Source organism: Typopeltis vanoorti, chromosome 8 (genome assembly GCF_054136105.1).
Source record: "Typopeltis vanoorti isolate ZY-2024b chromosome 8, IOZ_Tvanoo_1.0, whole genome shotgun sequence".
Lineage (NCBI taxonomy): Eukaryota > Metazoa > Arthropoda > Arachnida > Uropygi > Thelyphonidae > Typopeltis > Typopeltis vanoorti.
The window spans coordinates 65,641,287-65,658,976 of NC_143556.1; the positions used below are offsets into that span (position 1 = coordinate 65,641,287).

General features: G+C 32.4%; 1 protein-coding gene across 3 annotated transcripts in view; it reads right to left on the reverse strand.

Moving 5' to 3' along the window:
- Positions 1-17,690, reverse strand: part of LOC150104064 (tubby-related protein 3-like) — a 99,968-nt gene that overhangs the window by 46,945 nt on the left and 35,333 nt on the right. For 2 of the 3 annotated variants that reach the window (XM_090396733.1, XM_090396731.1), the window contains 2 exons: positions 3,602-3,817; positions 2,196-2,305 (listed from right to left, as the gene is read on the reverse strand). In XM_090396733.1, the coding sequence (XP_090252859.1) occupies positions 2,196-2,305; positions 3,602-3,817 (326 nt within the window). Of the gene's footprint in view, positions 1-2,195; positions 2,306-3,601; positions 3,818-16,791; positions 16,871-17,690 lie in introns of all 3 variants that reach the window. The other variant, XM_090396734.1, reaches the window with a different exon arrangement.

Below are 17,690 nucleotides of genomic sequence, written 5' to 3' on the forward strand. Positions count from 1 at the left end.
ACCAGGCTGCCTAAAGAAGACCATTATAGGTTCAAATCTAGTTGTCAAATGTCTTTTTATAAGCCTTTCTTCGATTGATTTCAGAGTTAGTTAATCTCTGGCATGGACAAGTAGGGTTTTTTTTCTCCTGGAAACTCAGATCTTATCCCTACATCTCAAAAAATTGACCACAGAAATCATACTATTACAGACAATAACATAAGTGATCTAATTGACAAGCTCAGAGTTGAACATTATTCATAACTTATTTTAATGATATTACAAAGGCAAACAAGCTCAATTATAAAAAGATGTTTATTAACTGGCTTGTATTTTTCTGGATTTCACACTAGTGAACACATCTTCAGAGTAAACATAGTATAGTTTACACACAACGAGTAAGTGAAACAATTCAAATTGTAATGGAAAAAAGATCTAAAGTTCTAATTTGCAACCCTCTAATGTTGTAAAAAAAGAAGTATTACAGTCATGCAGAAGTTATCTTAAGATAACAGTCTTTCAAGGCAAATTAATGCAGTGATACTTGTTAAGATTAGGGGGATGGTGTATAGCTACTGCTGACTCTGAAAATAATTTTTCTGATCTGTAACAATTTCTATACAGCACATTAATTTTCTTTCATCTACTTCTGTGTGATGTCCAAAGCATGGTCTGCCAGTCCAATCTTGACATAATAATGGTAGGATCCAAGGATGCTTCATAAAAACAAAGCTTTGCTTATCTCTTTATATCAGTTGACCCCCTAGACATTTATCGACCCCTTGGATAGCCACATTGACCCCCAGGAGTCAACATTGCCCACTTTGCTGATCCCAGCTTTAGACCATAAAGACTCACCATGAGCTTCCAGATAATGTCTCACATTTCTGTTAAGCAAATGTTGATTTTGACTTCTCGTAACTGAGACCATGTTTATTAATGAGAACTAGTTTTATTAGAATTAAAAAACCAGACAAGTTTTGCAAGTTATCATAATTACATCATCAGGGGTACAGGACTTGTATTAACTGATGAAAAGATAGGCATGATTATAACATTACAAGACAGATCCTACAACGTCTTTAGTATGGCAGAAAAAGAAATAACAGCATTATCTTAAATATATTCTCTCCTCATCAATATAAACTGAATATATATATATATATATATATATAAACTGAAGATTAGCAAAATTTTAGACAACTCTGATAGTACCTAACAAATGAAATTTCAACTGTTAACTAAAAACGATCACAACTGTTATAAAGAAAATTTAAAGAAGCCTCAGAAATGCTCCCAACTTCCCCCCCCCCCCTACTATACACACTGTAACAAAAACAAAGGTTAGATTCTACACTCAGTTAATTTTGCATTTATTAAGAATCTAATAAAAAGCAGATGTGGGATATGATATGCATTATGCTACAAAACATAACAAAACAAACATAAAGCAAGAAATAGCTTTGTTTGATTGCATGCACACTGTTTATTCCAATAGTTTTTTTCAATCTGTGATATGTACTAGATTGCTGAAGATCACAATAAATTTTGTCATATGTAATTATTCTTTCTAGTTTTTTCATCACTCAGTATAAGTGCTGCACTCCTGGCTATGTAAGTCTGATGACTTGTGAAACTTTTATTCTAATAAAACTAGTTCTCATTGATATAAACATGTGGTCTCTATAGCAAAGACCACATTTGTTGTGTCAAATTAACAAGTACTATACTATTACTATTTAAATTCATTTGAATCTTCCTTTAGCATCCAGATAAGCTAACAGTAATGAAAATGTATTAAGGCCATCTTGGGTGGGGGTGGGAGGGAAGAGGTGGCAGAGATTTGGTGACTGATGTTACTTGGTATGCATATCTAGTTACTCGTTGTCACTCTTACAGTGGCTGGTCATCCTGTTCTGGTCTCTGCAGCATGATTTCCAAGTTTATCTGACTATGTAAAGTACTAGTGCACCATTTAAAGATTTTCAACCTTTTTACTGAAACAAAAGGTAGGTAAGTGAATTTATCATTAAATGGATTTAATAATTTATACAGTGGATTTATCATTAAATATTTATTTATATATGAATGATGAAATGTTATTCTATTTCCTTTTGTTTGATTTTACCCTTAAATAAACATGAAAAAATTATGTGAATGGAAGAAAATGATAATATGAATGAATAAGTATAGAATAAACACACTATCCACCTCACCTTAGCTTTCCTATAACAAAATTTGCTTTGGAGAAATCACTTGAGCTAGTAGTAATAAGATAGCTAGAGGTTGTACTTTTCTTTCTTTTACGAGCTGCCAGCAAAAATACCTGGAAAAAAAATCACTGAAAAAATTCACCAAAACTGATATAAAAAAATAAAAAACCATTTTTATTTATTAAATACATGTACTTGAAATAAACATCACATTTCAAAACTGTTGTTCAGAGCTAAAAATAAAAATTCAAATAAAAGAATTTTATATTCTGTAATTCATAAATTTGGTGGTATATTTATTATTCTATTATGGTTTAAATGAAATATAATGAATACAATTAGTCACAGTTAATTATAGACTAATTGCATTTTTTATGTAACTCCTACCCACAAAATGTTGCAGACATGTAGTACATCACAGCACATTGGGTGGGCTAAGGAGTGATGAATACAAACTTTCTGTTGACAAAAACATCATTCCATCTGGTCTACATAACAACACAAAAACACTATTGCAATTTCTCACGTGTGGGATTAATATTTAAGAAAAATGTAACATGGCCATTATCAAAACAATGGAATACAAAACGTACACAAAAGAAAATGGACGTCAAATGTTATCCAAGGACAGTCAAATTGCAAAACAGAATACAGGTACTATATTATTAAAGCATTAATTCTAAACAAACTAATGTAAACCAAATGTTTATCATTAGTTTAACATTTAACATGCTTCTAACAGATGAAGGCAAATATTCTGTTATCATCAAGTTCCTGGTATGTGTCTTAAATGTACAGAATACTGAGATAGTACTTCTGCTTACTTACGACATTACTGCTTATCTCAATTATTTTTCCAGTAATTACTCTTAAAGTTGTTTTTGTCTTTTATTGCACTTGTTCTTTCATTTCTAAGTTTTTTTTGGTAGCATCTAGAACATTTTGCCACATGCATGATATTTATCTTCTATATTCTTTATAAAGAATATAGAAGAAAATATTCTTATGAATTTATCTATTTTTACACATAATTTAGCTCTTCCACATTTTCTCTAATGTCTTCTGAGGATACATGATCACTTACCTGCCAGCAACAAATGCCTTTATCATGTTATCGTTATTATATCCATGACAAATGATACTTTTTGGACCAAAATAGTGTTTTGCAGGCATATAATAAAATAAGCATAATTAGGTATTTTGATTCTATGGTCTTTATTTATCACATATATAATCATGTATGCATTACAAATGATTAAACACTTAATCCCTAAACAAAAATGAGAGCAGCCTTTTTTGCCATGTGATTTTAAATTTACTCTTGCACTTTCCTTAGCATACTGAATGTGCTTCAATACTAAATCTTGCTTCTTATATATATGTTACTGTATTATATAAAATTTACATACCTTTTTTCCATTATCCTTCTCCAGATATAGAAAGTATACAGGAAACAGTCTTTTGTCAACTCCTTTCTTATCACGAGTGATTCGACAATGTACTATTGAACCAAGTGAACATGGTTCTTTAACAAAAGAATTAATGTTTAATGTATCCCCAACGCTTTCTGAAGTTTCTGTCACAGTTGCCTTCTCACTTGTTGGCTCTCTTTCAGAATCCACAGTCTATAATAAAGTATATGAGATTCTCTTTGAGAATCTACAGTCTATAATCAAGTATATGAGAATATTAACTCATTTAAATATCTGACTTATTTTTATATAATGAAATAATCACTTTTTCAAATGGAGAACATTATACAGCAAATTATTTGATATAAATATCAGCTTTATATGATCAAACTTCATGGTGTAAATTTTGAATAAAAAACTTGATATACATAATTTTTATATTATAAAAATCTATAATGATTTCATTCTTACACACTGAATAAGTGTTATTGAAAATATTTTAAAGAAGCAGTTATAAGAAATTAAGACAGCTAAATGGCTAGCTGCATATATTTTAATTAGCAGTTGCCTTGTTTTTTATTATCCTTTATAAGGAAGAAATAAAAAAAAGTAAAATGTTATACAAGGGCCAATTAGACAATGTGTTTAATAATTCATCACAGCAGATGCAATTAATTTCCAATTATCCTCTTTTATGTTCATATTTTCAGTGTCTAATAATGAAGGATTTCAGTAATACATGTAATAAGTGTGATAGCTTACGCAATAATTCATTATGCAACAAAGAGACAAATGTTATGGATAAGCAGAGAAGGAATTTTCACCATATTACACAATGAAGTCTCATAACTAAGTAATTACAATACTGCTTTCTGAAAGTCATTACAATTCAATTACAATCGTTTTTTTTATGGTGCTCCCACCCATGAAAGGTTATTTGCAAACCTATAGTACATTTTGCCATGGGCGAGCTAAGGATTTTTTTTCCTATATTTTATCAATTTTATTTTTTTTTGTTTAATGTATTTTTACATAGTCTGGAAACCCTACTCTAGAGACCAAACATTGAACTTTTCAAACCACTTCAGGATTTCAATAAGTGAGGCAGTCACCTAAAGACAATCACAAATATCCATGCCTAGTGGAATTTGAACTAGCAGCTTGTTGGTTGGAGAGTAGGTACGTAAACTACTCAGACTGGCTATTGCTAGTATATTAATGAATAAAGAAAACAACATCATCAAAATATGTTGCTAACTTTAGTTATTTTTATGTCTTTTGACAGCACTGTGGTCTGATGAAAAGAGTAAGTCACTTCAATTTATCCGTACCCATATATGAGAGAGGTATTCACCAAGTAGTATCATGAAGATATCATAAATCCACTTGCATTTTGTTTCATGTACAATAATTGGCACTGGTTATGTCATACTAAAAGTGCTTTGAGAAATGCAATCATAAATACATACTACAAATATCAATGATATCAAAAATACAATCATGAAGACAACACGTTCTTGACAGCATAGAACTTACATGTTCATGTGTGTATGGTTAAGAAAATTGGAATCAACAAAGTAGAGCCTAAAATTAACGAAGGAATGAAAGGAACTTTACATTGTTTTGTTAGACATTTGTTAAACATGGTTTTGTTAAAAGTGGATCCTGCCTTAGCAATTTCTTAGCTTTTTATAATAGAATGACATCTGAGTTGGACAAAGGAAATGGCTACACAGTGGTACTTCTGGATTTTGCTAAGGCTTTTGACAGGATATCCCCATGGAATACTGTTGCGCAAATTGGAGCAGATGGGGACAGATACTAAACTGGTGATATGGATAGGAGAATGGATCAAGGAGAGACACCAGAAGGTGGTGTATGGAGGAGTAGAGTCCAGGATGAGGCAGGTGACCAGTGGTGTGCCTCAGGGCTCTGTACTTGGGCCATTGTTGTTTAATTTGTACATAAATGATATAGGAAATGGCTTGAGGGGAGATATTCAGTTGTTTGCCGATGATGCAAAGTTGGGTAGTGCAATAAAAAATCAAGCTGATGTTGAGAGTTTGCAGGATGATTTAAATAAGCTGGTAAAATGGCAAAAGGAAATGGATGTCAGTTCAATGTGGAAAAGTGTAAAGTTATGCATTTTGGGATTAAAAGATTACCAGCTGTGTACTACATTGATGGAATGGTACTCCAAGATATTGATGAGGCTAGGGACTTAGGGGTGTTGGTAAACAGGGAGATGAAGTTCAGGGGATACATTGCTAAGGTGTCCAAGATTACACATAAGATTACATGGTTATTGAGGAACACACTAACATCCAGAGATAAAGAGGTTATTATTCCCCTTTATAAAGCGTTGATACTTCCACATTTGAATTACTGTGCTCAGGTCTGGTCGCCCGGATTCCTTGGAGATGAGGAGGTTGTGGAGAGACGGTTCAGAGGAGAGTGACACTAGGTTGGTGAGTGATGTAAAAAATGCTCCCTACATTGATAGATTGAGAGCTTGTGGATTGCAGAGGTTGGTTGATAGGCAGAGAAGAGGGGATATGATAGAAACATTTAAATTACTAAAAGGTTTTTATAAGATTGATGCAGGGGAAATGTTTCAGCTGTATGATAGTGATGGAACAATAAGAGGTCATCTCTGGAAATTAAGATAAAGTGTGGTTAACAAGGGTGTGAGACCGAGGTTTTTCGCCTGGAGAGTTGTGAATGAGTGAAATGCATTGCCTGACTCAGTTGTGAGTTCTTCATCTGATAATGAATTCAAACAGATATGATAGTTATTATTTTGATAGTTTGGGTCTTCTGCGATGAGTCTACTGACTCCATGGAGATACCCATAATAATAATAATAATAACATTATGATATTATGAAAGAAAGGGAGGGGGGAGAGTTCAACTGAAATAAACTTTCTTACCACAAATAAAATCGGCCCAAAAGGGATGTAAAATAGATTAAAAAGACAATAATGAATCACAATATGATATAGGCATTATGGATAAAACATAATACTCCATGTTTCAAACCAGATGTCAAATAACCTGGAAATAGAATAAGCAAACAACTGCAAAATACTCATTAGTCTGGAAAATAAGCTTTAGATGGTATCTGCCTTAAATACCTCAAGCAAACTCAAAATCATTAAAAATACATGGAAAAAAAAAAAACAGTCAAAAACTTCAAAAAAATAAAAATAAAAATCAGCATACTACCCCTGCCTCATAATAATAATTTCACCAATGAAAGATTGGCAGCTTATTGCCAAGGGTGGGTTTAAGGATAATCTGGGAACAATGCTCTACAGACCAAACAAAGTACTGTTTAATTTTCAAACTTCAAGACTCCAATAAGCAGGGAGATGATCTCACATAAGGCAACATATATTGCCTACCATCTAAGTACAAAAAAAAAAAAAAAAAAAAATTGTAGCTAATAAATTAAAAAAACTGTGAAAAATCAAACTACATGTGATTTCTTTCAGTAAACCATTATAACTAATAATAGAATCACTGGGTTTTCACTTGCAGAAGAAGAAACTTACCAAATTTTAGTGACCAAGAGAGCAAATAATCCAGCCTAATGGCATTCTTCTTCTTCCATCATCTATGTGGATGATGATTATGATGAGGCCGAATGAACTCTTTCCACTTCTGTCTGTCCTGGGAGACAGACAGAAGTGGAAAGTTTAGATGATAGTCTTTCTGTTCCCATTCTGGTCACATGGTCAACTCATCACAGTCTTCTTTCTTGGATTTTGTCTATTATTGTTATTTCTTGTTTTAGTCGTTTCCTTATATCTTCGTTTCTTAGTCGATCCAGCAGAGATACTCCAAGTAATCTTCTTAGCCAACCCATTTCAGTAACTAATAATTTTTTCTCTTCAGCCTTTTTGAGATTCCAGCATTCACTTCCATAGAGGAGGATTGGGAGAACAATTGTTTCATAGATTCTTACTTTTGTTTGATGTCTCTTGACTTCCACATTTTATTAAGTTGTCCAAAAGTTTGGGATGCTTGACTGATTCGCCTCTTTATATCTTTTGTAATTTCACCATTGTACTCAATAACTCCTCCAAGGTAGGTGAAGTTTTCCACCTGCTCTAAATTCTTACTATCAATCTCAATTTTCAGATTGGTGCTTCTTTTTCCTATTTGCATAATTTTTGTCTTGTCTATATGTATGTTTAATCCAGATTTTATACACTCCTTTATTTTATCAGAAATTCGTTGTAGATTTTCTTCTGTGCTTGCAAGTAATGCAAATCTTAAATTTGTTACATTTTCCCCATATATTTTGATTCTGGAGTCTTCATTGTTTAAGGCTTTATTGGTTGCTTCTTCCAATGTAAGATTGAATAGGTCTGGTGACGGATTGCATCCCTGTCTTACTCCGCTCTCTGTGAGGAACCAGTTGGTTAAGGTATCCTCCATTCATACTGCACTTTCAGATTTCTCATAAAGATTCTTTATTATTCTTATTGTTTTGTTGGGAATTCCAAATTCTTCCATAGTTCTCTTCTACGGATTGAATCAAATGCTGACGAAAGTCTATGAAATTTATGTAACAACTTTAGTTGTCCTCTAGTGTCTTTTCTATTAGCTGTCTTAAGGCGAATAGTTGATCAATTGTGCTTCGTCCTGGTCTGAAACCTGCTTGTTCTTCTCGTAGTGGATATATGGCTTAATTTGTTTATGGAGTAATTTCGTAAAAACCTTACTTGGAATACTGAGAAAGCTAATGCCTCTGTAATTATTGCATTCTGTTTTATCTCCTTTTTTGTATATAGGAGTTATAACTGATTTGTTTCAATCAGCAGGCACTGCTTCATTTTTGTAGATCTTTTCAAATAATGTTTTTAATGGTTCCAAAAGTTGTTCCTTTCCTGCTTTTAAGAATTCTGCGTGTATTTGATCAGTGCCAGGTGCTTTCCTAGTTTTGAGTTTTTCTACGCTGTGTGCTATTATTTCTTTGGTAAAAATTTGTTTCCTCTTCCATTTCAGTGGCTGGAATAGTAATATCCTGGGAGCTGTTTTTATTATATAAATCTCTGAAGTATTCTTCCCATCTGGCCATTCTTTTTGTTTTACTTTCAATTAGTTGTCCCTCTTTGTTTTTGATCATTATAATTTTTATTGTCCATGTCTTACTAATTTGGTCTATTTGTTTATATAATCCATGAAGGTTATTTTCTTTTGATAGCTTCTCTGCCATTTTGCATTTTTCTTCTAACTAGTTATTCTTGTCTCTTTTAACTAGTTTTCTAATTTCTCTGGTTAATCCATTATATTCATTTCTGTTATAGTTTCATGCTTTTCCTTTGATTGCTTAACCTTTTTACTTCATTCGAGATCCAATCCTTTTTACTTTCTCTTTCTGTGTATTGTATATATAACCTATTGTATTTTCTGCCAATTTTAATATTATTTCCTTTAATTTGCACCAATGTTCTTCGATGTTTATATTCTGTTTTGGTAGTTCCTTCAGGTTTTTATCTAGTTCTAGTTGAACATTTTCATAAAATATTGTTGTCTTGTAATTTTTTTACATTCAGTCTCCTTTTGACTCTAAAAGTGCTTTCAGATTTTAACTTTATTCTTAGGTTTGCTAATACTAGCGTATGGTCTGATCCATAATCTGCAGAAAAGGATCTGCAATTTAGGATACTTGATTTCCATCTTTGGTTTACAATAATATAGTCTATCATATTCTTGGTTTGTCTGGCTGGTGATATCCATGTCCATTTTCTTTGGGGTTTTGGTTGTTTAAAGAGAGTGTTGGTTATTGTTAGTCTATTATTTGAGCAGGAGTTTAGCAGTCTTTCGTCACGTTCACTGCTTTCTCCATACCCGAACTTTCTGATTACTCTTAGTCAGGTATCCCAGTCTTTGCCTACTTTTGCGTTTAAGTCCCCCATTACAATTAGGAGATCTTGACCTGATGTTTGCTGTACTGCTTTTTGCAAATCTATATAGAACTCCTCAATGTCTTCTTCTGATGATGTCGAAGTTGGTGAGTATATTTGAATAATAGTCAGTGATCCGATTGATGTTTTACATCTTGCTTTAATTATCCTAGGTGAGATAGGATTATAAGACAATAGAGAGTTTTGAGCCTTTGGTTTTAATATATGTGCTACTCCTTCTTGGTGTTTGTTGTCCTCCCTGCCTGAAGTTAAGATTTTGTACTGTACATGGTGGAATTCTCCTTTTCCAGTCCATCTAGTTTCGCAGAGTCCAATCACTTCCCATCGGAGTTGTCTAATTCATGCAGTAGTATTTCCAATGCCCTTTCTTGGTGAAGAGTTCTTACATTCCATGTTCCTATGCTTGTTATGTTTTTCATGTCTACTAGGTGATGTTTTGTTTCAATAGCATATTTTTCGCCTTCACTATCTTGGTTCCCTAATGGTGGGTGCAACCCTTGTTTGACCGGGCAACGGTCGAGCCAGCATGTATCTTTAGGTTGGTTAGAGTTCATTCGGTTTCAATGGTTAAGTTTCGTCACGTGTCAGCCACCACTCCTTGACCTGAATTTAGTCGCTCCTAACATGGAATACAGATGCTGTTTGCAGCTGATTCACCGAATACAGCAGTGACTGCATTCAGTGAATCGGCTGCAAACAACCGAGTGTCAAAATGGTGCTGTTCACAATGTAACAGTAAAAAAGAGCTAAGTGATGTTTGATGAATTCAAATGTTTCCATTTGCTGTGCAAGAAAATTTAGGCAGAAATACTGACAGGATCTACCTGAGCAATGCTGCATAATGGTATGACATACTTACATACTTGTTGGAAACTGGTTCGATGAAAAATTGGGAATTAGACAGTGGATGTGAACTGATTAATGTGATATAGGAATACCAAACATAGCCCAGTAAATTCTTTGTTGAGGCAGTCAATAATTACAAATTCCAAAGTCTTTTGTAGATGATGTGCACAAAATACTATGTTTTAGGAAATTTGTATGGTGGAGAAGTTGCAAGTGGTAAATCTATCTAGAAGAAGTCCATACCAGAAATTATTGTGGGTAGATAATGACATTTCTTAACAATGACGAAGTCATATTTTGTGTTTCTATTTAGGGTACATTGATGCAATTGTGAAATTTGCAGAAGTGAATCCACACATTGTAAGAAAAAAAAAAAAAGGAACTGATTCAGTCTAAAACTGAATGCATAATGTGTTTTGATTCTAACTGTTGCAGAAGCCACAATATTCAAAGTACCTGAGCATGCTGCAAAAAGTATGCAATTCAGTCCTGATATTAAAAGGCCATCTCTTCCATGACAGTCCCCGCTACATTAAGCAAACCCAGTAAAAGCCTTTTAAATAAGCAGTTTACAAATAGATGGATCAGAAGAGCAAAATTATTGCATAACTTCTTAGGTCCTCAGATTTAATTCCTCAAAATAGATTTCTTTTGTGAAGGTACATAAAAAAGATCAGATTAGGAATACCAAATGAAGTCCTTTAAGTATCTTTAACCAAATATCAGCAAAAGAAGTGGCTAACCTGCATTTGTACTAATCAGTGATGGTCATTCTGTCATAATAGACATAATACAAAACACTTGGCAACAGATTAGGTACCATCTTGATATTTACTGGACCACCAGAAGCATACATGACAATTTCCTGAAAACTTTTAATATCTGGTAAGCTTGTAGATAAACTTATACGCTGGTTACACATGACTTTAAATTTTTCAGGAAATGACAACGTATACTAAAATATTAATTAAAAAACTTTAATCAGTACCTTCCTATATTTTGGCAATGTTACATTGCCATCTTCTGGGAACATAAAACTATGATATGTGCCTGCATGCACATATCATAGCTTTATGTTCCCAGAAGATGACAATGTAACATTGCCAAAATATTGGAAGGTATTGATTAAAGTTTTTTTAATTAATATTTTAGTATACATTGTCATTTCCTGAAAAATTTAAAGTAATCTGGTAAGCTTCTGCATCTGGGAATTAATATTTCATTATTTTATCTGTGAAAATTTATGAAATATATAATTTTGTTATTGGAAGTAATTCTACCAAACTGAATTCATAAATTCTCATAGAAACAAGAATTTATTTTTAAAAATAGTTATTAATGATGATAAAATTTTTATCATCATTAATAACAACAGTTAGCTGTGGAAACAAGTCTTCCTTGATTGGAAACAATCATAAAATTCTAGGGAATCCCCTCCAACAAGAATCAACCGTTCATATGATTTGTATTACTTTAGTACTTATTTCTTCCCTTCATTTTTGGTACAGAAAAAATACCACACTAATACTCCAACTATACCAAAAATCAATAACAAAGAAGCAGAATGTAACTGGTTCTTTGGCAGAATGCATGTGGTTTGTGTTATTAATTAATGTTCAATGTTATTATATTAATTATACTTCACTTAACATTTCATCATCTTTGTTAATTCCTGTAAATGTCAAGAAGTAACAAAAATATCAAACTTAACAAGCCACAGTTACTGATAAATGTGCACAATATGAAGCTTCAGAATTACTGTCCAAAAAATACTGTGATCAATGTGACCTCTTGTATTACTTTGGAAAATAATAAATAAATTATTTTTCAAACATTAGAATCAAGATGATTTATAATTTAAACAAGTTAATTTCTTATAGATTAATTAACACAGACAACTGAAAAAAGTTCCAGCCAGATGTCTTGCAGGATAGAAAACCCTGCCTTCCTGCACCACCCCCTCCCGTTCTCTCTCTCTCTCTCTCTGTATGAGATTGGATGACTTGTGTTGAGAAAGCTAAAGCAAGTTTCTCCCATCCAGGATAAGATCTGAACACAGATCTTTCCAACTGAAAGGAAAATGTCAAATTATCTTTGCAAGATTTCAAAGAAGTAATTTTTATTAAAGTTAGTTTTTGACATATAATGCTCTCTCTTTTGTGACAATAATTATAATTGGACAATATATCTAAATGGGTAATGACATTATGTGGGCCCAAGGAGATGCTGAAATGCATGTACACAAATGCCAGAAGTATTAGAAATAAAGGAAAGAAGTTTTTGGCATTGATCAGTTCAACTTGGCCAAAAATTATCAGCATCGATAAGACATGTTGAGAGAGAATGGTGTAGTTATAGGGATGGAATGTAAGGGATATAGTATTTTCACAGAAGACAAGCAGGATTTTAGATCTGAGGAAGCTGGTTCATTCGAGGCTATCTGGTGTGAGATAAAGGCCAACAGGACAAAATACATTACTAGTTGCTGCTATAGACCTGGTGGTCCAGAGGAAGATATAAATTACATGAATTGGCAGATTAGCCCAACAAGTGCAGATCATGCAATTATCATGGGTGACAAGTGATGGATTAGAAGGAAGAAAATCTCATCTCTGACAAGTTCCAAGCAAGTGAAAAGAGGGTAAGATAGTTCCATTACATAAAGGTGGCTCGAAGAGAGAAATAGCAAATTACAGACCAATTAGTATCTCAGCAGTAGTGGTTAAGGTATTGGAAAAGTTGGTTAAAGGTAAAATTCAGGAATGGGTGGATAGGAATTATGATACTCTATGGGAGGCAGCATGAATTTGTATATGTGTAATTTATTTACATTTTTTAATAAATGTGGCAGCAGAATATTGGATAAAAGAAATGGTTACATTACAATACTGCTGGACTTTGTAAAGACATCTGACAGAAAACCACACAGAAAACTATTACATAAGTTGGAACAAATGGGAATGGATATGAGGTGTTTTTTTTTTGGGAGGGGGAGGAGGTTATGACAGACATCAGGGGTGGAATTAAGGCAAATGAGTCTGACTAATGAGTGACCCAGAGCTCCATGCCAGGGCCACTAGTCTTTAATTTGTATATTAATGATATAAGGAAAGATTTAAGGGAAAAGGGGAATATTCAGTTTGCTGATGATGCAAATCTGAGGAAGGCAATAGTTGATAAAGGTGATGCAGATATCCTGCAGGATGATTTAAATAAATTGGCAGTGTGGGCAAAGGACAGTGGCTGTCAATTTAATGTTGCAGAATGGAATGAAAAGATTACATACTTTGTTGATAGTACTGGATTATAGAAAATTGACGAGGCTAGGGATCTATGGTGATGGTGAACAGAGAATTGGCAAAATAACTCCCAGGATTACTTGGATGTTGAAGAACACAGTGACGAATAAAGATAGGGAGATTATTATCTTTATAAGGCTATGATTTGGTGCATCCTGGGTTTCCAAGAGATCAGAAGGTGTCAGAGAGGATTCAAAGGCAAGTAACCAAGCTAGTGAAAGGTCTGTGGAATGCTCTCTATGATGATAAATTGAAGGTGTTGCAGAGTTTAGTCGACAGGTGAAGGAGAGAGGACATGATATAGAAACTTATATAAGTTACTAAAGGATTCTATAATATTGACACCAAAGAAATTTTCGAATGCATGACGAGCAGGTAGAGAAAGAGAGAGAGAGAGAACAAGGGATCATCCCTGGAAGTTGTGTAAGAGTGTGGTTAGCAAGGGCATGTGGACTAGATTTTTTACTTGGAGAGTGGTGAATGAACGGAGTGAATTACCAGAGATAGTTGTGATTGCTCCAATTTGAATGAGTTGAAGGAAAAAGTATGATGGGTATTGTGCGAATAATGGTTACTGTGGGTCTATCATGATGAGTCTTTTGACTCCACGGAGATACCTCATATAAATAACAATATGCTAAGTTGCATGTGTGTACTGTATTCCATATATTCCTAGTTGTGAAAATGGAAGGAGAAGGAGAATTTGGTTCTACATCATACAACATTGGTACACCGTCAAGAATTCGATGTTGTACCAATACTTCTGATTTTGTGGAAATCAGAATGTGCTTATAGTTTGTATTTTTTAATAGTTTTGCTGATTTTTTCAGAAGTATCTTTAACAAGTTAAAGATGATTTACAGTCTTAAAAATAATTTTAAAGAACTCAAAAAATATAAATTAGTAACTGCATTCAGACCCCTGCCTCCACATCCACAAAAACCAACTCAGATATCAAGATGCATTATTTACCTTAAGATACAAATGAATCGAATCTAACATACTGCATTAGGCATTCTAACAGAATGTGTTAATTGATCTACAAGAAATTAGAACTCCAGGTTAAAAATTTCTGCCCTGCTTGACCATTTGCTGCAATATCGGGCACTGGGTTGCATAAAAACAGTGAATAAAAAGCACAAAGGGTCATCACAGCAAATTGTGCTATTTCAGGGTAACAGTTCATTAAACTTCACATTATTCTTATACTTATTGATGATTGTGGATTGTTAAGTTTGGTATTTTTGTTAACTCCTGATGATGATGTCATTGACATAAATGAGGAAATGTTGAATGTAATATAATTGTTTTAGTCTTCTACACTATTAAAGTAAATTATATTAAACAAAAAAGTATATTATTATTTTAATTCTTTATCCAAGAGTAGTTAACAAACAAAGTTTACATGTGCAATATCTTCACAACTCAATGACTTATATATAGAAGCAGATGACTTCACTTGTTAATGCTTAAGAAATGGATTTTCTATAGGAACCATATGTTAAGTTTCGGTCATTAAGTGTTGGAATGAAACTGTTTCTTTTTTTTTAAATAATGCTGGAAAGCCAAAGGCTTTAAACACTTTTTTTAATTAAGATAAATGAAATTATTTTTAAAATATATAGCAAGTGGTATAACATTGCCAAACTGAACAACTGCATCTGCAAGTGATCTATATAAATTCCTATTTGCTAACCCATTGACAAAGCAATGAAATATGGCAAACAAATTGCTGTCGATGTAAAAGCATCTGTTTTGAATTGCATTAGCTGTTAGCAATAAATATGTGATGTGATTAAAAAAATATTATAACCATTGCTTAAGTTTTCCACAATTTCCCTTTAAAAAGATTGTTTCTTGGAATCCTTCTTTATGACAATATTGTGTTTACAAGGAGAGATAAATTTGCACTACAGTGTAAGAGAAAAAAATTACTACATACCTGGCAAGAAGTCGATTATTACTGAAAAAAATGTAAAGTTTTAATCAATGATACTGCTATATCACTAAAAGACACAGAGATGCACTTCGGGCAGCAGAAGAAAAATATTAGTTCAGGCACAAAAGATATGCAATTTTAGTAAATGAGAAAGACAATTCTAGGAAGAAAAAATGTTAATATAATGTTAATCTAGAAAATTAGTTTCACATTAATGAATTTTGTTATGTTAGCCATAATAATGGCTAACCTAACATTGCGTTCAGCTTTGTTATGCAATAAGTTACTATACTTCAATCCATAAGAGTTCACATGAAGGCTAGTATCAATTATGATATGATTAAAAAACACGACACCCATAAACAGATATGACTCAAATATAAAGTACTGCATATGAAGATATCAAAAATATCCCATATCATTGTATTGCACAACAGAAGTAAAATTAACAAACCAATGGCAATATTTACTACATACTCAGAGTTTTTAATATCTGTTCAAATTTTTTCATTATATTATTTTTCTCTAAATAAAAATAAATAGGAAAATCAGAAATATCTCCCCTGGCTTCTTTAAACAGGTTAGATATCTGATAATTATGAATAAATAGAAAAATGCAGAAGCCCAAAATGAATCAAAATATGTGTTGCAATCAGCTGTTAAGAAAGTGTGAAAATAATGATAAAAAATAAATCAAGTAGCTAAGAACAAATTAACTGAACTATGCATACAATACTGCAACAAAAAGTACCACCTGTACAAATATAAAGGAAACAGACCTATAATATTTAAATCAGATTATAATCAAAGCCAACAAACTATTTTAGTAATAAACAAAAGCAAACAAACTTAGCAGTAAAAAAAAAAGTGCAAGGAAGTTGAGTGCCATATGTTGCACTAATAAAATTGTCACTGGAAACAGGACCATGATATTTAAATCAGATTATAATCAAAGCCAACAGACTATTTTGATAATATAAACATAAAAAACCTAACTTAACAGTAAAAATGTGTGCAGAGAAGTTGCAATATGTTGTACTAATAAAATTGCCATCATGAAAAGAAGAAGGAAAAAAAAAAAACATCAACCACAATAGGTTTTATGGTATAAAATTACATTTCAAAAACATTTAAATGAAAGAAATGATCCATAATTCCAATACTCACATAAGAAATATTCAGTTTCCATTCGACAATTCCTGGAAATGATTCTGTCAAACAATAAATTCCAGTGCTAGTCGTAAACCTATATGAATAATAACATGACTGTGATTACTGTGCCCTACTGTTAATTTGTGCCAATATGATTTTTATACTGACCTTATATATTATCCTCTGACAAAGTTATATGGACACAAAAGCACATTACTCAGCACAAAATACCCAACTAAGATTCCAGAAATTATTTGTACTGTTACAAAATTATGTGAAATATTAATGTGTGATGCTGGTAAAATAATGAGTTATTTTTCTACAATACAAGAAACATAAAATTTAATTTATATTAGTAGTTCTGGCATTTATTTTCACTTATCTATCTATGAAGATAACTGAAATCTGCATTGAAAGTTTGAAATTAAACATGTTTGATAGATATTTTCAGTGACTGAAAATATCTATCAAACAAACATCCCATAAAGATAATAAAATTAATTTTTGTATCTGACTAATGTTTTTGCTAGTTTCAGAAAGAATGATCAGAGGCAGATGAAATTATTAGTTTTCTTAGTTAAGACAATGGAATATAAAGAGGATGATTTTTAATATAAAGAGCATGCAAAATTTAATGCACTGGGCATTTGCAAATACATGGTTGAGCTAAAATGCAAATAAATAATACAACAGACTTGCAATTATCTGGAGTAAATAAAAAACATTCCCTGGATAATCAATCCAAGCTACAGATAATCACAGTTATTAAAAGTACTGACTGATTATATTCAACTTTAATTGTACCCCCACCCCATTAGTCTGTATTTTTTTGTTCAATAGCTTTTTTTTTCAATGGTATAATGTAAATTTTGAAGAATCAATTTATAGGCAAGAGTATTGTCATCTTATTGTTT